This window comes from Oryctolagus cuniculus, chromosome 20 (assembly GCF_051225735.1).
Source record: "Oryctolagus cuniculus isolate XC-2025 breed Fujian yellow rabbit chromosome 20, ASM5122573v1, whole genome shotgun sequence".
NCBI classification, from domain to species: Eukaryota; Metazoa; Chordata; class Mammalia; order Lagomorpha; family Leporidae; genus Oryctolagus; species Oryctolagus cuniculus.
In genome coordinates, this window is record NC_142886.1 from 40,188,508 (window position 1) to 40,212,528 (window position 24,021).

Consider the following 24,021-nt stretch of genomic DNA (forward strand, 5'->3'; position numbering starts at 1 on the left):
TCCTCAGAAAGGCTGGGGTCTGAGGGTTTCTTGGGGGAGGACAGAGCCGTCCACAGTGGATGCTCTTGTTTTCCAGCAGCTTGAACTCAGAACACTGAGCTTCTGGCTGTGAGTGTGAACAGAGACCCTGGGTTCCTCCCCTCCGCCGAGGGCCTTTCCCTCTGCCTGGCTTAGGAAGAATCAATTGTGGTTGTGTGGCCCCTGTGGCTGCTGAGGGTGTGTTTGTGCAAGTCAGCACCTGTGGATCCCTCCTACCTGTAAGAGGTTCTGTGCTTTTTATAAGAATCTGAGTCATATTGAGTACAATATTAGAAAGTCTGCTCCACATTTCAATTGAAAGAAAACCACTTTACCAAAAGTTGTCAACCTGAGAGACTGACACCTCTTTCAGCGCAAGACAGCTCTTTAGACATTTCTCTGTTACTGCCTGTGTGTGACACCTTGTGTGAGATTATCAACCTGACTCTCATGTTGCCTGTTAGTTTTATAGCTGTTTTGCAGGGCCTTTTGACATACTTGATTCTGTAAATGAGAAAAAGAACAAGGCGTGGTTGTTCCTGTCTCAGTAGTTTCAGGCAGCATATTGCTCCAGCCAGGGTTTATCACGGGGCTGTGACAGGGCCTCATCCTTCTTCCAGTCCAGCAGTGGAAATGGGTAGCTTGCTGCTTCCAGCATGTTCCTCAGGGCAGAAGTCAGCCTCCTAGGAGGGATGTTTGTCCTGAGTCTTGTGTATTCGTCTTCTTTATACACTTAAACCGCTGTTGGCCAATCTGATTTCAAAAAACTAGAGTAGGAAGAGTGCAGCCAGCTGTTTTATGAAAGGGAGGCCATCCACCAGACGTTGGTGCTTCTAGATGCTGTGGTTAAATGTGGGGCATCCAGGCCGGCGCCGCGGCTCACTAGGCTAATCCTCCGCCTAGCGGCGCCGGCACACCGGGTTCTAGTCCCGGTCGGGGCGCCGGATTCTGTCCCGGTTGCCCCTCTTCCAGGCCAGCCCTCTGCTGTGGCCAGGGAGTGCAGTGGAGGATGGCCCAGGTGCTTGGGCCCTGCACCCCATGGGAGACCAGGAAAAGCACCTGGCTCCTGGCTCCTGCCATCGGATCAGCGCGGTGCGCCGGCCGCAGCGCGCCGGCCGCGGCGGCCATTGGAGGGTGAACCAACGGCAAAAGGAAGACCTTTCTCTCTGTCTCTCTCTCTCACTGTCCACTCTGCCTGTAAAAAATAAAAAAAATAAAAAAAAAAAAATGTGGGGCATCCACAGACCGTCCCCAGCTGTCACTCTAGTCCCATAGAGGATAGAGCTTGAGGCCTGTTGGAGATAGTCAAGCACCTGACTCAGGAATAAGCTGTTCTCTGTGCATCACTGAGCTCCAGGGTGCTCACTGCCACAAAAGATACAGACTGCCATCAGTGAGGGCTGTCTCTGCCGCAGTGCCTGGCACCAGCAGCAAAGTCCTCAGGCCAGAGCCCTAGCTTAGAGACTTCCCTGATTCCAGAATATGCCTGGCAAGTCCTGCCACCCATTTGGCTTCTGACCGTGACTCAGACCCCAGGGTTCCGGTGTCTGCGGGCCACCTGTGTGCTGTGCCAGCAGTCTCATTGTGTGTGTGCAGCTGCCCTGCCCTTCACTGCAGGCAGGCGGTGAGGAGCCTGCACTGCTGCTGACCGCTTGTGCTGTCCCTCCTGGGAGGGACTGAGCATGGGAAGCCAGTCCGGGACCCGGCTCAGTGAAGCTGTCTGGGCCTACAGGGCGCTCTCCTTTGTCTAGTGCTCTTCAGCTAGTTATTTTGTCCTTCCCCTTGGGACTAAAGCTCCAAGAAGGTGAGTGCCTTTCCTTGGGCCAGCGATGGGGATGGGATTAGAACCCTTTTACTCTTGTTTTTAATTTTGTTCCTATTTGCTCACCGCTAAAACTGACCCCATGGCTTCTCTTTGGTCCATTTACCACCTCTCCCCTACCTGTACACACTTTCCAGGTAAAATTAACAGAGTTCTTAATTCAGAGTTTAAAATGCTTGGTTACGGGAGTAATTATAATAGAACCTTTCCCACCTACTTAGTATCTATGGTTTACATTTTGTTGAAACACCAGTATCTTACAAGAAGATTGAGCTTATGTCTCAGTTACTTTTGGTTGCTTATTTTTAAATGTTTTACAAATTGTTCTTTAAAAATCTGTCTGCTCCAGAGGATATAGTTTTTGTTCTTACAGTTTTGCAACTTCTGGTGAAAGAAGCAACACAAACCTGAGTTAGAAAAGGAGAAAAACCTTCCAACTTCTTTGTTTCGGGGATGTAAACTCCGTCCCTGCCTAACAGAGTGGGGCTGGCAAGAGGAGGTAGGAGACAGCCTTTGAGAGGGCATGCAGTTGGCCCGGAGGTACAAAAGCAGGTGCTGTGTGCACAGCACAAGGACACAAGCAAAGGCACAGCCCGACCTCAGGAAGCTTACGGCTTTGTGAAGTGTAGTAAAGTTGCTGTCTCTTGCGGAGTGTTAGGATGGTAGAGCTCTTCAGTTCCCCCCAGAGTTGGGAACAACGTTACCTCTGATGGCCCTGAGGCTCGGGATGGGGGGAAGAGAGAAAGGACAGCAAATGTTGGGTGTCATCATCCATGCAGGAGCCAGGGTGAGTGGGCCATGTCTCTCCCCACTCACCTCTGTAGCCGGGCCTCCACCACCCTCTAAGTCCTCTGTCTCACACCACCACCACCTCTCCCACCTCACCCCGTCCTATGCCAGCAGCATGAAGAGTTTATCGTCTCCATGTCCAAGGAGGTGTTCCCTTATCAGACCATCGAGCAGGTCGGTCAGCCTTCAGAACGACCGCACCACTCACCCTTGTCTGTCCCTGTGCAACCACGATGAACACACAGCATTTTGCCTGTGGAAAGAGTAATGTGGCTCCCCTTAAATGTGTCCCTAATGCTGTTTGATTGAATTCATTGTCATTAGTACATGATTCTAGTGATAATTGATGCCTTGATTAATGGAAATATTTGTAAAACATATATCATGCTCCATAGCTGGCTTATTCTTAATTACAGTCAGCTGCTAATTTGGCAACTGTGTATGTAAATTTACCCAGATTTCAGGGAGCATATTTCATAAATGGAAAGACAATGGCTCAACAGCTGTCACTTCTCCAGCTTTGCATTAATTTACTGTTTGCCAGCTGGGGTTAATCTCTCATTTTGTCAAGAGCTAAAAATCTCACTCTTCTTTCTGTCCTTGTATTCTTTCCCTTTTTCTGCCGATATCATCCTGCCCAAATAGTATTCATATGGTTTTTTTTTTCTCCACATGTGAGCCAAGTCACATCATTAAGTATTTAGTAGCAGTTTAGCCTCAGTGGGAATTAGAAAAAAGAGTCAAGACAGTTAGAGATACCCTAGTTGGGGAGAGAAGATGAAGATTATGAGTGTTACAAGTTTGTAATGGAAGAGTTTAAAGATTGTGAAGACAGTAGGCAGATAAAAGTCATCCAAGACTAATTACAAAACACAGCAAAGCACTGAAGGAGTCATAGAACAATGTGCGTGAGTGTGTTTTCCGTTTAACAGAATACATTTTGTACTTCATTCACAACAGTCCTGAGGTGGAGTTGATCATTCAAGCTACAAGTGAGGAAAAGCCCGGGGTGTTTAATGGTGTACCCAGAGTCACAGGGCTTCTCAGTGACAGAGGTGTTCTGCACACATACATATCTGTGCTGAGAGAACAGTTTCGTGAATCCATACCTAGCAGTGTGCTCTTACTGTGTTTCAGTTGTTTAACATTTTTGTCAACAAGAGGTTTTGACTAAACTTTGGAAAACACTGGACAAGAAGGTTCCTGTTGTCTGTGGTAGAAACATGATCTGTAGACAGTAAGGGGCCAGAGCTGGACATGTCAACAAGATGGGGTGGAAAATCGTCTACCTGCAAGTTCTCCAGGCATTTTTTTTTTTTTTTTTTTTTTTTTATTTTTTGACAGGCAGAGTGGACAGTGAGAGAGAGAGACAGAGAGAAAGGTCTTCCTTTGCCGTTGGTTCACCCTCCAATGGCCGCCGCGGCCGGCGCGCTGCGGCCGGCGCACCGCGCTGATCCGATGGCAGGAGCCAGGATCCAGGTGCTTTTCCTGGTCTCCCATGGGATGCAGGGCCCAAGCACCTGGGCCATCCTCCACTGCACTCCCGGGCCACAGCAGAGGGCTGGCCTCTCCAGGCATTTTTAAAAGGCCATGTCCATTCACCACTGAAGTAGATTCCTAGCAGTAGTGTGCACGGGGGAGATTTTGAGTGTCGCACGTTGTGTGATGCAAAAGTTTAAAGAAGAATTCCTGTAACTGTTTATTACAGTTGCACCAGACAGGTATTACTGTTTTTAAAGAGCTGTTAACACTTGATCCCTTCTCTGTCTTTGTAGGAAAATGATGCTGCTGCTTTACGAGGAAGGCCTCCGGGTTGTCATCCACACCTCCAACCTCATCCACGAGGACTGGCACCAGAAAACTCAGGGGTTCGTAGGAGACTAGCCTCCAGCTTCATAGCAGTCACTGTGTGTGCTGAGGAAGTCAAAAGCAGAGTATTTGCTTTATTCCTTTTTTTCTGTGTGTGGGTTTTTTTTTTTCTGGAAAAATTACTGAAATGTACAGAAAAAGTTATATTTTTTTTTATTTCAAAGAGTTACAGAGAGGGAGGGAGACACAGAAAGATCTTCCATCTACTAGTTCATTCCCCAAATGACCACAGCAGTCAGGGCTGGGCCAGATGGAAGCCAGAAGCTTCCTCCAGGTCTCCCACGTGGGTGCAGGGCTTTCCCCAGTGCATTAGCAAGGAGCTGAAAGAGAAGTGGAATATCCAGGACTCCAGCCAGCGCCCTATGGGATGTCGGTGTTGCAGGCAGCAGTTCCACCTGCTGTGCCCCAGTACTAGCCCCTACAGCGGTCTTGTACTGCCTCCTCTTTCCCCCATTCCACCCTGGTGAGGTAGCCAGTGTGAACGATTTGGCACATAATCATCTGCAGCCATCTCTGTTATAAATGTAACACATAAATATGAGGATACTTTTAAAAGTTCCTGGGAAAGTAGAATTAAAACATACATAAGTTTATTTTGGTGTAAAAAGATTTGGAATCCATGCAGAGTTTTTTATGATGTGCATTTTCTGTGAACTGTTGAAGGCCTCTTACATTTACATACAATGAGTTTTTTCCACTAGTTTTTACAGAAATAGGATCATGTAGCAAGGTAGAAGGGCAGCATGTGCAAAGGATTTAAGGCAGGAGAGGGACTGCAGGACAAAGACCTGAACCCGTTAGTCGGGGAGGACTCGCCACATGGCTTTCTTGGTTTCCTCTTGCCCTTGTACTCACCTATGCTTTCTCATGCCACTGCCCAACAGGTGTCAGAAGAAAACTTGAGGTGGGGCAGGGTCATGCTAATTGTATGCTAAAAGTTTCCTTATGTCCCCAATCACTTTATTTCCCCATGAAACAATTCTAAACTAGCTTCTCTTTAGAACATTTGATATGTTAATATGGTTGTGAATCTCCAAGAGAAGAATTGAATGAGATAGTTTTTCCCAGCTTTTTTTTTTATTAACACTTTACCCTTTGTCCTTGATGCACATGTACTAGATCTAGTTTTTTATTCCTTTTTTTTTTTTTAAGATTTATTTATTTGATGGGGCTGGCGCTGTGGCGCAGCAGGTTAACGCCCTGGCCTGAAGCACCAGCATCCCATATGGCCTGGGAAAGCAGTGGAAGATGGCCCGAGTCCTTGGGTCCCTGTACCCGCGTGGGAGACCCGGAGGAAGCTCCTGGATCCTGGCTTCAGATAGGCGCAGCTCTGGCCGTTTGCAGCCAGTTGGGAAGTGAACCATCAGACAGAAGATCTCTTTTTCTCTCCCTGCTTCTACTCTCTCTGTATAACTCTGACTTTCAAATAAACCTTTAAAAAAAAAAGATTTATTTATTTGAAAGACAGTTACAGAGGCCATCCTAGATGGCCACAACAGCTGGAGCTGGACCAATCTGAAGCCAGGAGGCAGGAGTTTTCTTCTGGGTCTCACACGTGGGTACAGGGGCCCAAGGACTTGGACCATTTTCCACTGCTTTCCCAAGCACTTTAGCAGGGAGCTGGATCAGAAGTGGAGCAGCTGGGACTCCAACTGGTGCCGATTTTGGATTCCAGTGCTGCAGGTGGCAGCTTTACCTGCTACATCACAGTGCTGGCCCCTTGATTCTTTTTTTTGTTTAATGAATGCAAATTTCATAGGTACAACTTTAGGAATATAGTGGTTCTTGCCCCCCATACCCGCCCTCCCACCCGACTCCTGTTCCACCTCCTATTCCCTCTCCCATCCCATTCTTCATTAAAATTCATTTTTAATAAACTTTATATACAGAAGACCAACTCTGTGCTATGTAAAGGTTTCAACAGTTTGTACACCCCACACACACACAAACACATACATAAAACATATAAAGAAAGTACTATTTGAGAACAAGTTTTGCAGTTAATTCTCATAGTACAACTCATTAAGGACAGAGGTCCTACAAGGGGAGTAAGTTCACAGTGACTTCTATTGTTACTTTAAACAGTTAACATGTCAGTGATCACCCAAGGCTCTTGGAATGAGCTGCCAAGGCTCTGGAAGCCTTTTGTGACCACAAACTCCGTCAGTATTTAGACAAGGGCATAAGCAAAGTGGAAGTTCTCTCCTCCCTTCAGAGAAAAGTACATCTTTCTTTGATGGCTCCTTCTTTCCACTGGGGTTTCACAGAAATCCTTCATGTAGGATAGTTTTTGCCATAGCATCTTGGCTTTCCATGCCTGAATGCTCTCATGGGCTTTTCAGCCGCATCCGAATGTCTTAAGGGCTGATTCTGAGGTCAGAGTGTTAACTAAAGCAATTGTCATTCTATGAGTCTGTTGTGTGGACTGCTTCCCATGTTGGACATTCCCTCCTTTTTAATTCTGTCTATTATTATTACCAGGCACTTGATGCTATTTATATGATCTCTTTAATACTTACCCTTCATTCCTTTTTAAAATTTATTTGAGAAACAGAGAGATAGAGCTCCTGTCTGTTGGTTCAGTCCTCAAATGCCCACAACCTTTGAGCTGAGCTGAAGCTGGGAGCAAGGAACTCAATCCTGATCTGCCACCTGGGTGGCAGGAACCACTTGAGCCATCATCATTGCCTCAAGATCTGCTTTAGCGGCAAACTAGAATTGGGAGCTGGAGCCAAGAACTAAACCCAAGGACTCCAGTGTGGGATGTAAGCATCTCAACCACTGGGCCAAAGGCTGCCCCTTGATCCCTTTTTAAAGAGGTATTTGCTTTTTGAATGAGGATGTTGGGAATTTGCTCAGGTTTTAGTTCAGTTGCTGCTCCCTCCTGGTGATCTCTGAATCGCGAGTAGCTGTAATTTCCTGCCATCGAAGTCATTTGCGCATGGCTGCCTTCCATGGGAAAGACAGGCTGGTGAGCATCCTTCTCTGGTGGAAGAAGCTCAGGCACTCACTTGTCTAGCCCCATTTCAGGATGTGAGTATTTTCTGCTGTCCTCCTCTGCCTCACCCTACCCCATATCATGGCTTAGCCTGGGCTAGGAATTCTATTCCCAGTGAGAGCAGATTGCTTGTGATGGAGCCCCACGGAACCCTGTTGCACCTTGGACTGAACCACAGTCGAGAGCCTCCCAGCTTTCACCCATTGGGCCTACTTCAGTCAGTGTGTACGGTGCAAGCCTAACTTCTGTCCTGTTGAGTTTGGGAAGACAGTCGTTTTCCCTGAGGCATGCATCTCTGTTCTCACCACTCCGCTTTCCCACCACAGCTTGTGGCTCCAGCCCTCATTCCTGATCCCTGATACTTTTCCTGTGAATGTGTTCTAGTTTTCCAGTGTCCCTCGGAAAATGTACTTCTCAGAATGAACTTTAATTCTGACTGGTACAGGGTTGAGGGAATCCCCACTCAGTCCAGGAAAGTCTCAGCCAAACAACTCTCTTGACCCACTGAATTTAGGGTAACTATGCCTTTGCTGCCACGAGAGCTTGCAAGCTAGGTCTTTCAAGCTGCCGGATTGGGTCTGGGCACTCACATGTAGCTGCATCAAAAAAGAAAACAGGGGCTGTGATGTGGCACAGTGGGTTAAAGCCCCAGCCTGCAGTGCCATCATCCCATATGGGTGCTGGTTCGAGTCCTGGGTGCACCACTTCTGATCCAGCTCCCTACTAATGTGCCTGGGAAAGCAGTAGAGGATGGCCCAAGTGCTTGGGCCCCTATACCTGCCAGAAAGACCCAGAAGAAGCTCCTGACCCAGCCCCAGTCATTGCAGCCATCTGGGGAGTGAGCCAACAGATGGAAGATCTACCTCTCTCTGTAACTCTGCCTTTCAAATTAGAGAGAGAGAAAGAGGTTAGTAAGGCTCTGAGAATCCCATGCAGGTTTCCAGTTCACTATGATGTCTCAGCTTGAGCGGCAGGTGATGGTGCTTCCTCAGGCTTCCCTAGGATAGTTACTGTGAGATAAGAGCTTTGGTGTTACATTATTCCTTGGGTAAAAATAAAATTTTTGGAAAATTTTTAAATTAATTTACTTATTTGAAAGAGAGAAGAGATCTCCCATTCACCAATTAGCTTCTCAGATGCTGGCAATAGCCAGCGCTGGACCAGACCAAAGCCAGGAGCCAGGAACTCAATCCAGGTGTTCCATGTGGATAATAAGGATCTGCACTGGCAGGAAGCTGGAATCAAGAGTGGAAGCAGGACTTGAACCTGTGTATCCTGATATGGAATGTGGATGTCCCAAGAGATGCGTTAACCACTGTGCCAAATGCCCACCCATAGCTAGGATTTTTAAGAATATTATTAATTAGTTGCTTCATGTGATTCAAAACTCAAAAGGTACCACGGATATGAAATCTCCCTCCTGCTTCCCTCCGCCCTTGTGTGGTGTGATATTTCATGCGTAGTCTGCTCCTCTCTGGCTGGTACTTAGCAGTTTCGTGTAGCCAGTCATGGTAAAAGGTTTTCAACTTTGAGCAGCAGGTGTGTTTTATGCATAACCTTCGTCCTTGGTCTACCCCGGCTCTGCAGTCCTTTCTGCTGTGCAGTGGTTCCAGTCTGCCTTCTCGGCTGCTGGTGATTCTCCACTTAGTGCATCATTTGGCCTCCTAAGTTTCTCATCTTGTTCTATGAAGTGTTACATCTGCCTTGTGGCTCAGCATCCTAGTGTAGAAAAGTCATCTTGTGTCCCGTTCCTCATTCAGCATGATCCCCCGAGTAACTAATCCAGGGGGAGCCCTCATGCAGCCTGTGGGCCCAACCCAGTCACTTTGCATCCTCGGAGCAAAAGCCCTGGAGAAATCGCTGGGCCTGTCCCAAATGGCCAAGCCAGCTGGAGGCAGATGTGGGTCCAGAGCCCTGCTCCAGCCCTTGCCACACCACATCACCTGCTGTGCTAAGGGTCTCCCCAAGGTGGGAAGGGTGTGTAGACAGTGCCACCTGCTGGGAACACCAGAGTTCCGAGGCCGCACAGCCAGCGTCCTTGTTTCTGTGCATGCTTCCTGCCTTAGCGGCCTACATCTCACTGTATGTTTTCAGGCTGAGGTTGAAGAGGAACTGGGCAGTTTCTCTGGTGTAATGGTTAGGGCTGTGCTGGAAGTCCCCGCAGAAGGGGGAAGGCAGCAACAGCTGGTTCTTTCTGAGTACTCTAGGCACATACTCTGCATTGCCTCGCGTGAGCTTCAGCAGCAGCCCCGAGAGGCAGGAGCGTCAGCCTCGTGTTGCAGTTGAGTGAGCCTGAAGCACAGAGCCTGGAAGCCACACTTTTTATTTTGAAGTCTACCATGGAGTGTTTTATAGGATTGACTTTAGATATTGTGGTTTTCCATTTGTGGGCACAATGGAGATGTTTTGTGCCAAGTGCCTTGATTTCATTTGGGAAAAAATATTTGAGAAATGAAAGATGTCTGTAATGTTTCTTCACTGAATTAAGTATTTGAAAATCTGCGGTTAGTGTTAATGACATGTCACTAAGTGGTATGTACTCATTTCTGACTCCAGTCTAGAATATGAGAATATTTCAGAATGATTTGGTGTATACTTTATGAAAGTCAGTTGATCTAAAAGACTTAACATTTTCCTTAGTATAGATAACTTGGTTCTTAGTTCTCATTTTGTTCAAGAGGTACATTAATGTAGACGTGGGTAGATTCTGGTTGGGATTACGACAAATGGTGTGGATTAGGAGTTAAACTTTGTCATCAAGTCTTAGAAAGCAACATGGAAGTGTGGAGGTGAGAAGAGGAATACGGGAGGGAAGGATGGAGGGTGAATGAGGAAGCTCAGAGGGGTATGGGTTGGAAGATGGAGGCAGAGGCCAGGTCCTACTGGGTCCTTTTTTTTTTTTTTTTTTAAGATGTATTGGCCGGCGCCGCGGCTCACTAGGCTAATCCTCCGCCTTGCGGCGCCAGCACACCGGGTTCTAGTCCCGGTTGGGGCACCAGATCCTGTCCCGGTTGCCCCTCTTCCAGGCCAGCTCTCTGCTGTGGCCCAGGAGTGCCGTGGAGGATGGCCCAAGTCCTTGGGCCCTGCACCCCGTGGGAGAGCAGGATAAATACCTGGCTCCTGCCATCGGATCAGTACGGTGTGCCGGCCACAGTGCGCCGGCCGCGGCAGCCATTGGAGGGTGAACCAACGGCAAAGGAAGACCTTTCTCTCTGTCTCTCTCTCTCACTGTCCACTCTGCCTGTCCAAAAAAAAAAAAAAAAAGATGTATTTATTTATTTGAAAGGCAGAGTTACGGAGAGAGAGGGAGAGACAGAGAAATCTTCCACCCATTGGTTCAAATAGCGGCTGGAGTTAGGCCAGTCCAAAGGCAGGAGCCAAGAGCTTCTTGCCAATCTCCCACATCAGTGCAGGGACCTAAGTACTTGAGCCATATTCTGCTGCTTTCTCAGGTGCACCAGCAGGGAGCTGGATTGGAAATAGATTAGCTGGGACTCAACGCACCCAAAGGGGATGCCAGTGCTGCAGGCCGCAGCTTTATCTGCTACGCTACAGCACCAGCCCCTGTCCTGGGTCTTAAAAAAAAAGTTCATGACAAGGAAATAATTCTGAATCTGATGGAAAGCCATTGGGACTGTTGCTGTGGCTCAATAGGCTAATCCTCCGCCTGCAGCACCAGCACACCGGGTTCCAGTCCTGGTCGGGGCGCCAGATTCTTCCTGGTTGTCCCTCTTCCAGTCCAGCTCTCTGCTGTGGCCCGGGAGTGCAGTGGAGGATGGCCCAAGTGCTTGGGCCCCGCACCCCATGGGAGACCAGGAGAAGCACCTGGCTCCTGGCTTCAGATCAGCGCGGTGCGCCAGCCGCAGTGCGCCAGCCACAGTGGCCATTGGAGGGTGAACCAACGGCAAAAGGAAGACCTTTCTCTCTGTCTCCCTCTCTCACTGTCCACTCTGCCTGTCAAAAAAACAATAATTAAAAATAAAAAAAGAGCCATTGGAACAATCTGATCAGATTTTTTTTAAGATTTTTTTATTTATTTGAAAGAATGAAAGGGAGAGAGAGATCTTTCACGCACTGGTTTGCTCCTAAATGCCTGCAACAGTCAGGGCTAGGCCAGACCTTAGCCCAGAGCCAAGACCATGTGGGTGTCCCAAGTGAGTGGCAGGAACCCGAGTCCTTGTGCCATCATCTGCCTCCCAGTCACATCAGCAGAAAGCTGAATCAGAAGTAGAGACGGGTTTCAATTCCAGGCACTGTGATGTAGGATGTGGACTTCCCAGCAATGACGTAGCCTGCTGTGACACAGCACCTGCCCTAGATTGCGTTTTTGTACTTCCTGACTCACTGTTCTTACCATGGGAAGGTGTATGGGGAGAGTGTGCCTGTTCCTGATGGCGGGTATACAGTCAGTACAGAAGCATCCTTGTGATCAGTTGTGCTCCTGACTGCTAAAGGTTTTTGTTTTTTTGTTTTTTGTTTTTTTTTTCTGTTCCAGGATATGGTTGAGCCCCTTGTACCCACGACTTGTCCATGGAACCCACAGATCTGGAGAATCGACAACACATTTTAAAGCTGATCTCATCAGTTATTTGATGGCTTACAACGCTCCTTCTCTCCAGGAGTGGATAGACACCATCCATGGGCATGACCTCTCTGAAACAAAGTGCGTGTCAGCTCCTCATCAGCTTGGGGTGCGGGATGGAGCTCTGCCGTGCGTGCCCCGTGGCGGCTGGGATGCGGGCCTCGGGGAGAGGTGCGGTGGTGCTCGGCTGTGCCTGTGCTGCCGTGAGGCTGAGGACAGACGCTGTCCGTCTGCACCTGTGGTTCTTGAGCATCGGAGTGGCAGCCTGGGACCTTGCTGCTGCCCTAAGCTGCCCCTGAGGTTCTCTTCAGCTTGGAGTTCCTTTGCTTGCTAGCTTACCCCGTGCAGACGTTCCACCGTTGGTCGGTTTGCTTGAAAATGAGTATCAATCACTACAGTTTAGGTGGCATCACAGAAACGTTTCTTGATCATTGCAGTTTTTTTGTGTATTTTGTGATTTTTTTTTTTTTAGGTGACAAAGCGTATCACTATGTTCTGTAACTTGTGTTTTACATCTTTTTTAGCGTTTACCTTATTGGTTCAACCCCGGGACGCTTTCAAGGAAATCAAAAAGATAATTGGGGACATTTTAGGCTGAGGAAGGTAACAGAACCTATTCCATTTTAACATTGCTTAAAAATGTGTATTTTTTTTTTCATTTATAATTGTATCTTGATGGCAGCTTCACAATATCTCTAGTAGAATTTTGCGAGAATGTCAAGCATTTGATAAATTGTCTTGATTCTAGTTTTTACCTTTTTTTTTTTTTTTTCGATTTATTTGTGTACCTGTTTGAAAGGCAGAGTGACAGTGAGACAGAGAAAGAGAGATTTCTTTATCTGCTGGATGCACTTCCTACGTGCCCACAGCCAGGGCTTGACGAGGCTAAAGCCAGGAGCCAGGCCAGGTCTCCTACATGGTTGGCAGGGGCCCACGTACTTGGACTATCACCTGCTGCCGGTGAATTAGCAAGAAGCTGCATTGCAAGTGGCAGCAGGACTCAGTCCTAGACACTCTGGTCTGGGATGTGGTCATCCCAAGTGGCAGCCAGACCTTGCTTTTTCATGTTTTGTTTTGCCTCTTTGATTTTTTAGATCATTATAAATAACATAAGTGTATGGACTTGTTTAATTGTTTGTATTTCTTGTAATAAAGATTATTAGAGACTTCGCATTCATACAAATATGAGGATACTTCAAAAAGCCTATGAAAACTGGAATAAAAGATAAATTTATTTTGGTGCCAAAAATTTTGAAATCCATGCATATGTAGGGTCTTCAAAAAGTTCATGGAAAATACATTATTTTGAAAAACTGAATTTCAAAATTTTTAGCACCAAAAGAATTCATGACTTCATGACTATTTGAGGTCCTTCCATCATAGCTTTAGATTGTTTGGCATGTCAAAGAGTCTTAGACTTACAAGTTGAGCATAGAACAGAAAATAGTGTTAAGTACAGGCAACAAATGAGCTGTAATGTGTTTTGTTTATTAAATGCTGCTGGTATGAAAATAAACACAGAAAGATGTTTAACAAGAGAGCACAACAAGCAAGTTCAAGATTAAACTTTCCTTCGCCTCTGTAGATAGTTTACCAACCTTAACAAATTCTCTAACATGACTTTCTTAAAAACCTTATGTAGGGACCAGAATGTAGCACAATGAGTTAAGCTGCTGCTTATGACACGAGCCTTTCTGATCGGATATCGGAGTGCTCGTTCTAATCCCGGCTGCTCCACTCCTGCTAATGCTCCTGGGAAAGCAGTGGGTACTTGGGTCCCTGCCAGCTTTGTGGGAGACCCAGCTGGGGCCCCTGGCTTCAGTATGGCCCAGCCCTGGCTGTTGTAGACATTTGGGGAGTGAACCCAGTGGATGGAAGATACTTCTCTCTCTTTTTCTCTTCCTGTTTTTCCCTATCTCTCCGCCTTTCAAGTAAATAAATAAATAAATAAATCTTAAAGACAAAACCTTGCCTTTTATTCTGCAAATTATATATGTAGTGTAAGACTCCCTTGGTTAATAAAAGTTTTTCATTTTAATTTGCTCTTTGAAAAGACAATGCTGCTTAAATCAAACAATATCCCGAAGGCAACGTCTTTGTACCTTGACCTAGATGGGAAGGAGGAGAACACCCTGGCTGTCTTGCACCACTTTGGAAGTAGATTCCAACTCCTGGACTCAGACCCTGCCCCATTGTCTATGAACCATGTGGCCTTGACTTGTTCCTTGACCGCCTCTCTTGCCATCTACAAAAATGGGCATATGAAGTAGATAGTTAGGATACCCATGTCCCATATTGGATTGCCTGGTTCAGGTCCTAGTTCCTCCACTTGTGATTTGGCTTCCTGCTATGCACCCTGAGAGGCAGCAGGTCATTGCCAAGGACTTGGAGTTCTGCCACCCACGTGGCAGACCCAGATGGAGTTCTAGGCTCCTGACTTCATGCTGACCCAGCCCTGGCTGTTGCAGGCATCTGAAGCAATCACTTCCTATGTCTCTGCCTTTCAAATATAAAGAAAATAGATAAATAAAACATTTAAATGGATAGAATAATGATACTTCTCTCCAGGATTGTGTAAAGATTAAATTAAACAGTGAATGTAGGGGCCGGCACTGTGGCTTACTTGGTTAATCCTCTGCCTGTGGCGCCGGCATCCCACATGGACGCTGGTTCTAGTCCTGGCTGCTCTTCTTCCAGTCTAGCTCCCTGCTGTGGCCCAGGAAGGCAGCGGAGGATGGCCCAAGTACTTGGGCCCCTGCACCCACACAGGAGACCAGGAGGAAGCACCTGGCTCCTGGCTTTGGATTGGTGCAGTTCCGGCCGTAACGGCCATTTGGGGAGTGAACCAACGGAAGGAAGACCTTTCTCTCTGTCTCTCTGTCTATAACTCTACCTGTCAAAAAAAAAAAAAAAACAGTGAATGTAAAACAGTGGAAGTAAGCACATGGTAAGTGTTCTGTAAGCATGAGTGGTTATTTGTCTACTGATGGTTCTTAAGAGTTTTCAGAAACATGTTTCATACCCAGTAGCTGATGATGCATCCCAGCTATCTGCTTAAGGAAGACAGGTAGATGCTCCAGAGCCTGCTTTCCCAGACGCATACATCACAGCACAGGGACTTGTCTGGAAGCATGGTTCAGGTTCAGTAGAAACCAGGTCTTAAGAATTGTCAGTTCAGTTCTGCTTCCTGCACTGTGCTGCACCCAGGGTGGAGGTGGAGCACTGGGCTCTGGTAAATGTGTGTGAATAACAAAACATCCATCAGAATATGAGCTCCCGGGGGGCTGCAGCAGTCACTTACTCTTCTTCCTGTCTGGCCTCTGGGTAAGCTGAGACATGTTTAAGTAGATACAGTTTCAAATGTTTTGTGAATCATTCCTGCAGCTTTGCATAAATACCCGAGCAACATATGCAGATCAGTCTTCTCCAGTGCCTTAGGTGGTGTAGATGCAAATATAATTCTATTCCTTTGTTTTTAAGTCGTCACAGGTACTCGGAGCCCAAATGTTAAACTGGGGATATCAAGCTTCTTTCAAATAATAGGAGACAAAAGATGCAGAGGTTTCATCGTTTGGGAATTGGCTAAGTGTGTTAAGCTGTTATGATTTCCAGATAGAAACCTAATTTCATACCCCAGCTCAGTTGTTTATCTGACATTTCTACTAAAATGGATCTTTTAGAAAATTTATCCATTTTTGCTTTTAGTACAAACCAAGGAATTTTGGAAAGGTAAACTGTCTACCTACACTGTGTTTCAAAAATACCTCCCAAAGAAGAAAAATGGATATATGGGTGTGAAATTGTTCACTAATATTTTCCGCATTTCCTTGTTAATGAGGCATTCCAAGAGCTGAAGTCTGTGTTTTTAGGTACAGTAGCATTTCTGTTAGATGATTTGAGTGATTGTAGCATTCACCTTTCTTCTTTCATAGCTTCTGAAAGAACACACCTCGTCCGTCCCCCAGGCCGAGTCCTGGCCCATCGTGGGCCAGTTTTCTAGCATTGGCTCCTTGGGGGCTGATGAGTCAAAGTGGCTCTGCTCGGAGTTTAAAGAGAGTTTGCTGACCCTGGGGCAGGCAAGCAGGACGGCAGGGAAAAGCACCGTTCCTCTGCATTTGGTGAGTTCCCCTCGTCCTCAGGTTAATTCATTTTTATTCCGGGAGAAGAACTGAGACTCAGTGCTGCTTGTCGTAGAGAGAGGTGCTATGCTGCAGTGTGGGGACAGGAAGAGTGGTGTGCCGGCATCACCCCTTGCGTCCAACGGTATCCGTGCTGAGAGCTGGGGGTGTGTGCAGGAACCCTGTGCCAGCCACAAACCAGCCTGTGATTTACCAAGGAAAAACCATACTTGGCATAACATGGCCGATAGAGTTACAAGTATTGTTAACTGTTTATTTAAAGACCTGGGAATTAATAATTAATTTTGCATTTAATTCAGTGATAACTTGACCTTTCAGAAGAAGAAAAAATTCTAACCAAAATATAATACATTTGTGCTTCCTGTAGTTTAATTACTACTAGAAGTTCAGTTTCTTCAGTAAGATGGGAACATTTAAAAACCTAAGGCTTATTTTCCAAGTTTCTAAACTAAGTATTTTTTTTATTGTTTATTCAAGAGACAGACAGAGGTCTCATCCATTGACTGAGTCCCCTGTTGCCTGTGATGGTCAGGGCCAGACTCAGGATCCCGGGGTTCATCCGTATCTCCCATGTAGGTGGCAGCAACCCAACTGCTGGAGCTGCCTCCCAGGGTGCTCATTAGCAAGAAGCTGGAATCAGTAGCCAGAGCTGGGTATCAGGAAGCTAGAGGCAGTAGCCAGAGCATTCCACAGGGACATACGCATCTTAACTGTGACCTAACCGCTAGGCCAAATGCCCACCCCAGTGATTTTTCCTAAAAGCTGGTCATCATTCCTTCAACATGATACATTCCAATTTTTTTCTCTTTTTATTTTTAGATCTATCCTTCTGTGGAAAATGTGCGGACCAGCTTAGAAGGATATCCTGGTAATTGTCAGGGAAGCCCTCATTTGTGCTTTTTGTGTATGTTCCATAGATGCCCTGGCAAAATTTTTAGCAGTATTGATTAGAAATGTACAGAAGGTTCCCTGGTGATAGGAGCTCTGCTGTGTTCCACAGGTGGGCAGTATGGGGGTATTGTGTAGTCTTCACAGCTGCTCACGCCGTACACCAGTGCTCTTCTCGTTTTCACTAATAAGGTAACCAGCAAGTTGGTGCCCAGACCAGATGTCCAAATAACATTCGTTCTCCCACTATTCAGTATCTTCAGAGCGTTTCGAACTTAACCTTCCTCTTACCTCTCCTCGCATCCTCCCTGCCTGTGTCTGAGAAACTAGACGGTTCTTTCACATTTAAATTCCTGATACAGAGATGAAGTGCAAAATTAACTTCACCTTTTTAAGAAAAGATTTATTCATTTATTTGAAAGACAGAGTTAGAAAGACAGATATTTTCTATTCACTGGTTTACTCCCCAAGTGACCACAACAGCCAGGTTGAAGCTAGGAGTCTGAAACTCCATCCAAGTCTCCCTCATGGGTGGCAGGGTCCACATACTTGGGGCATCTTCCACTGCTTTCCCAGGTACATTAGCAGGGAACTGGACTGGAAGTAAAGCAGCTGGGACTTAAACCTGTGCTCATAGGGGATGCTGGTGTCACAGACAGTGGCTTAACCTGCTGTGCCACAGTGCCAGCCCCTAAATTGACCTTTTAATTCCATTTTTCCATGAACATTTCTCAAGTTCCAGAATTTATGCATGGTATTTCCTTTGGTATAATCTGTTCATATGTCCATTATGTCAAGGTCATCATCTGCAGATGCCTAGGATTATTTTGCCAGACAACTGTGAGATCTGATCTCCATTTCCTTTGTGCCATTACTAGGCACTAAACTTCTATCTGGAATTCAGCAACACCCTGGATAGTGCAATCAGGATGTATTAACTAAAAGCCCAAATGGTGTGTGCCTTTGGAGAGAGCAGTGTTGGGCTGACGTTCACTGGTGGCTAAAAGCAGAATGCCCTGAATTAGACTATCACATTCACTTACTGCTTATCGAACTCAGTGTGCCCTGCCAGAAACATATCAGTAGTGTTTGGAATATAGGGCCCATTTGTTGCTTTTAATGGCAAATATGAAATTATCTCACTGAGACTCTGGGACGTGGTGATAGTTTTTCTTTTGTCTTCGTTCTTTACCTCTAATAGCTGGATCCATTCTAAGTGTGCTTTTAATGGAAAGAGTTTTGTATTTTTCAATAAAGCTATTTTATGACTAGTTCTAAAGCTGAGAATGTTTATAGTCATTTGTGGTAGGAGATAGGCACCTGATTGGATACACTGGAGTTGCTGACAGCCCCCTCTGGGTGTAGCTCACTGTGGAGAGGTTCCAGAGCGTGTCTGGGAAATCACTGATGCATCTGCAGTGGGAGTTCTCTTCCTCTCAGAGAGGAACAGAAATTGGCTTCTAAGTACGTTTCCACTGGAACTGTCTTGATTCCCTTTGTACGAATGAGGCTTTTAAAATTCCTTTGTAAAAAACTGAGCTACTTACTCAACATTTTAACTCAGTTTCCACTCCTCGCATTCTGTAAGAATCTGTTCAGCTAGTACAAAGTCTGTTTGGAAGCAGCAGTGTGTGCAGGTAAAGTAGACAGAACTGAGGTAGCACCCTGCACTGCCCCACAGGGTTGTGGTCCTAGGCAAAGAGAGGCTCCCCACTCACGTCTGTGATCTGCCTCGGGAGTATTGTGGGCCACAGTCCTACCAGTGCTCTTCCAGCAGCTCCAGTCTTTGCTGCTACAGCTGTTAAGTTACCACCATCACGTGATTTAGAAATACCCTTGTATTTTTTTGATAGTAAACATCTATTTAAATATTTATCACTCCTGAGAAAGGAAACCCCTTTAACAGTACATACCAAATGCAAATATAGACATTTTCATTCAAAGAACTATTCCATAAGATAAAATAATGGCAGTGGTGTTTTGTTTACCTTCCAACATGATGTTTATTACAGATTTTCTTCTTAGGGAGTTTTAAGTTATATTTCCTAATTTTTATCATTTTTTTTGTTTTTCTTTTAAAAGCTGGGGGCTCTCTTCCCTATAGCATCCAGACAGCTGAAAAACAGAATTGGCTGCATTCCTATTTTCAGTAAGTAATTGGTTTAGAATACTGCTGTTGCTTCTTTAGGAATATGAATGTTATTTATGTCGGTCTGGTGGTTTTTTTCATTTTTTTTAAAGAACCTTATGTAATATAGCTATATTCTTTCATCTACATATGCTAGTGGTAGAAATAATTTAAAACAAGGTTTTAAAATGTTCTTGGAATAGGTTTTTAATACCACAGGGTAAAATTTATCTCTGTGAAGTTTCTATTTAAATATTGGCATTCAGAGAAAAAGATAAATAAAAGATCGTGCTGGGTGGTTTATAATTTACAGAAACAGTGTTTTAGTTCATTTTTCCAAAACATAAAATGTGGTCACTGTGTCTGCACCATCGTCCGATCGGTGGCTGCAGGCTCACCGAGGGCAGAGGCCCAGGACACTGGACGGTGCACAGTGTCCTGAAAGCTGAGCGAGTGGCTGATACACGGATGCGCGCGAGGAGCGCCCTGCGTCCTCCCTCCCCAGCCACAGCAGTCGCGCCAGGCCAGTCCCAGTCTCATGCTGGCGGCACAGGTGTTCATTGCCCTGCTTAGCCGGACATTGAAGCAGGGCTCCTGGCAGGAGCTTTCCGCTGTAACCAGCGTGTTGCCCTGCACACCTCTCTGCTGCTCCCTGAGAACGCTTCCTCGTGCTGTGTTACTCAGTCCGCTGGAACTGGTCATGGCTCTGCTCTCACAGAGCATTGTGATGGCGAGGGGCCACCTCATGTGGCCTATAGAAGAATCACTGCCACAGGCCATCACTCCCATGGACCTTAGTCCCACGGCATTGGAAACAAAGCTCAGATGCGGCCGTAGCAGCATTGGAAGCATTTCTGAATTATCTGCCTGCCTTTCAACATTTAATCTTTTTTTTTTTTTGACTGGCAGAGTGAACAGTGAGAGAGACAGACAGAGAGAAAGGTCTTCCTTTGCCGTTGGTTCACCCTCCAATGGCCGCCGCAGCCGGCGCGCTGCAGCCGGTGCACCGCGCTGATCCGATGGCAAGAGCCAGGAGCCACGTGCTTTTCCTGGTCTCCCATGGGGTGCAGGGCCCAAGCACCTGGGCCATCCTCCACTGCACTCCCTGGCCACAGCAGAGAGCTGGCCTGGAAGAGGGGGAACCGGGACAGAATCCGGCGCCCCGACCGGGACTAGAACCCGGTGTGCCGGCGCCGCTAGGCGGAGGATTAGCCTAGTGAGCCGCAGCGCCGGCTTCAACATTTAATCTTGATACACTGTTGTATTTGCCTATTTTGCATTTTGTTTTGCTGAGACTTTGAGTTTTCTGCTCAGCAGTGCACTGAGAGAGCACAAGTCTTGCCTTTAAGGAGCTCACAGTCAGTTAAAGCACACATTCATGGAGAAAAAGAGGAAGGCTGTGTGCCACGAGGGTGTCGTGGTTTGTTTGTGGCTAGTGGCAAATTTTCTTTTTCTACATGCCTGCACTCTAAAATACGTCTGCATGTATCCATTATCTGAACGGAGCTCACTAAAATACAGGGCACGGAACCGTGTGCTCGGCAGCTTTCAGGTCACGCAGTTTCCTCATATTAGGATCGTGACTGATTTGTGCTATCTTCTAACCAGTGGTTTGTGTCTGCCCTGTCACTAGCAAATGGTCAGCCGAGACATCTGGCCGCAGCAACGCCATGCCACATATTAAGACCTACATGAGGCCCTCTCCAGACTTCAGCAAAATTGCTTGGTTCCTTGTCACAAGGTATATGTGGTCCTCATATTCCTGATGGCAGGGGTTTTTTAAATGTGTTTCTAATTCTTGCTCTGAATGTTGAATGGGTTGCCCAGAAGTGGTTTGTGCACTGATTGTCATTTGTTTCTAGTGTGTGTGTGTGAGCTGTATTTAAGAGGCCCATGGCTAATCGCTTTATAGAGTGTGAGGTCATCACCTGAGTTTATTGGTAAGCTTTATGTGTTTGTAAGGTTTGCATAAAGTTTGCTCTTGCATCTGTTATTTGATACTTCAATGAGAGTAAACTAATGGAAGAAATGAAATGTTAAAATGAATAGTTTTGCCCTAATTACTTTCTGTTTAAACAAGCAATCAAATCTCTTCTGTGTTCTTTTTTAAAGCATTTATTAAGATATAATTCACATACAGTAAAATTGACCCATTTGAAATTTACAATTTAATGAGTTTGTAGTGTCAGGGAATTATGAAGCTATCACCATAATCTAATTTTAGACATCACTCTATAATAAGAAATCCCTACCCATTGGCATTTTTACATCTGCCTTTATGAAAGGAAGATAAATTGCTATGCCTTTTGAAAATAGAGCTGTGGTTCCTGACGCTAGTCTGAACTCAGCTCTTTCTGATTCAGTAACATAAGTGATGTCAGTAGTGACTAATTAAACCATGACAGAGTAGAATTATTTCTTTAAGAATGAGACAGTGCCCATGAACAAACTTTTAAACAAAAGAGCCACTTAGAAACAAAAACCAGCTTCAATCCTAGTTTGTGGCAAGTGGCAGCTAGTTTTGACCCCGGCTGAGGATAGGGACAGGTGGTGTGAGTTGGATGCAGAGGGACCTCCTGAAGGTCTGGGAGGCAGCACAGTTAATGGAAAAACACCCTTTAGGGTCCTGAGCACAGGGATTCCAATGCCGTCCTGTCACTGACCAGCTGTGGGACTGCAGGCAGCTGATAACTGACTCTGTTTCCTAAGCAGTCTAGAAATAGGGGGACATGATGGCTGCCTCTGTGGGGCTACTGTGAGAGTTACATGAGAGGATACAACTCAGTGGCTGGAATGACTCAGGCCCTCCGTGCAAGGCTTGATAGCTGTGATCACACTGTTCAGCCTCTCCTTCTCCGACTATGGAGGCTGCTCAGGGAATCGGTGCTCTTTTTCTTTGCTGGGCACTGCTTCTGCAGAGGTAGGGCTCCTGGATGGACAGACAGGAACAATAGCCCCTGGGCAGAAAAGTCCTCACCTGAGTCGGAAAGGCATGGCATGGCGTGGCATGCCGGGCAGCCGAGGTGTGCACTGTGTCTGGCCGCTCTTTGGGCAAGGAGGTCTGGGCCTGCGTGGGTTGGTGAATGTGAGGCTGTTACTAATCCCCCCACCCCTTAAGCTTGATAAAGCCAAGTTGTTACAAATATTCCTAAATTCAAGTGCTGAGAATTTAGTCTGAATGCTCTCCAGCTTTCTACAAAGTTAACCAACAAGAATGTGAGGCCGTCACCGCGGCTCACTAGGCTAATCCTCTGCCTGCGGCGCCGGCACACCAGGTTCTAGTCCCGGTCAGGGCGCTGGATTCTGTCCCGGTTGCCCCTCTTCCAGGCCAGCTCTCTGCTGTGGCCAGGGAGTGCAGTGGAGGATGGCCCAAGTGCTTGGGCCCTGCACCCCATGGGAGACCAGGAGAAGCACCTGGCTCCTGCCTTCGGATCAGCGCGGTGCACCAGCCGCAGTGCACCGGCCACAGCGGCCATTGGAGGGTGAACCAACGGCAAAAGGAAGACCTTTCTCTGTCTCTCTCTCTGTCCACTCTCCCTGTCAAAAAAAAAAAAAAGTGAGGGACTTTTTTTATTTTTTATTTTTTTTGACAGGCAGAGTGGACAGTGAGAGAGAGACAGAGAGAAAGGTCTTCCTTTTGCTGTTGGTTCACCCTCCAATGGCCACCGCGGCCGGCGCACCACGCTGATCCGATGGCAGGAGCCAGGTACTTATCCTGGTCTCCCATGGGGTGCAGGGCCCAAACACTTGGGCCATCCTCCACTGCACTCCCTGGCCACAGCAGAGAGCTGGCCTGGAAGAGGGGCAATTGGGACAGAATCCGGCGCCCCGACCAGGACTAGAACCCGGTGTGCCGGTGCCGCAAGGCGGAGGATTAGCCTAGTGAGCCGCGGCGCCGGCCTAAGTTGCAAATTTTAAAAACTTGGCTTTTAATACCAGTTCTGCCGTACATTGGTCTGTGTATTGCCCTCACTAACCGTATACTCTGATGATAAATAGAGGAAATTACCCACCTGCTTCCTAGTCTAAAATGCTGTCATTGGAAACATTTTCTGAAAGTAGATTCTCATCCAGCGTAAGGAGTGCTTTACTAAAAGACAGTTGTTTTGTTGTTCTAAGTACCTTAAAGTGGTGATCATTTTCCTCAATCAGGTGTAGCAAAAGTTGAGTTGTAAGATTTAACCCATTATATCTTTTTTTATGCTAGTCAGGTCTCTTACCAGCATCATGCCCCTTTGCATAAAAATCGCATTGAATTTAAATACTGCACTGTCGGCTTTGGTTAGAATTCTCTTACCTGTTATCTTTGCTACCTGATTTTCCTCAAAAGGCAGGAGAAGAAATACAGAGAAATATAATTATCTGATAAACAAGTGGTTTTTTGTGGCCTCCTCATTTTTTCCTGCTGGGAAAACTAGAACCCACAGAGGCAAAGTAAACATACAACCATAAAGTGCGAGTTTTGTCCCCACAGAGTGATAGAAGTGGGATTTTTTTCTCCTGCTGTCAGGTGGACGATTTCTCCAAAATGTGCGTGGTGTCTGAGTCTTCTGTGTGTGAATCTCACTGCTCTTTGGGTTTGCTAGAGATGGAGAGCCTAGTGCTGGGGACCGGAGACAAAGAAGAGAGGCTGTTTGAAAGGGCTGGCTTCAAAGATGAGAATGGAAATTTAGGGTCCAAAGAAAGCAGGGGTGATTCCTTTGACACTTGTGTGTTGTTCCTTGTTCTCCAGAGAAACAGCCAGTTGGGTGTCTGGCTATATAGGTGGATCTGTGTATGTCTAAGTAT

The 24,021-nt window shown here is 46.4% G+C and overlaps 1 protein-coding gene across 6 annotated transcripts in view; it reads left to right on the forward strand.

Moving 5' to 3' along the window:
* Positions 1–24,021, forward strand: part of TDP1 (tyrosyl-DNA phosphodiesterase 1) — a 93,421-nt gene that overhangs the window by 21,953 nt on the left and 47,447 nt on the right. For all 6 annotated transcript variants that reach the window (XM_002719604.6, XM_070065523.2, XM_008271930.4 and 3 more), the window contains 7 exons: positions 4,405–4,497; positions 11,992–12,159; positions 12,603–12,681; positions 16,011–16,196; positions 17,037–17,085; positions 19,188–19,254; positions 20,867–20,974. In XM_002719604.6, the coding sequence (XP_002719650.2) occupies positions 4,405–4,497; positions 11,992–12,159; positions 12,603–12,681; positions 16,011–16,196; positions 17,037–17,085; positions 19,188–19,254; positions 20,867–20,974 (750 nt within the window). The remainder of the gene's footprint in view (positions 1–4,404; positions 4,498–11,991; positions 12,160–12,602; positions 12,682–16,010; positions 16,197–17,036; positions 17,086–19,187; positions 19,255–20,866; positions 20,975–24,021) is intronic.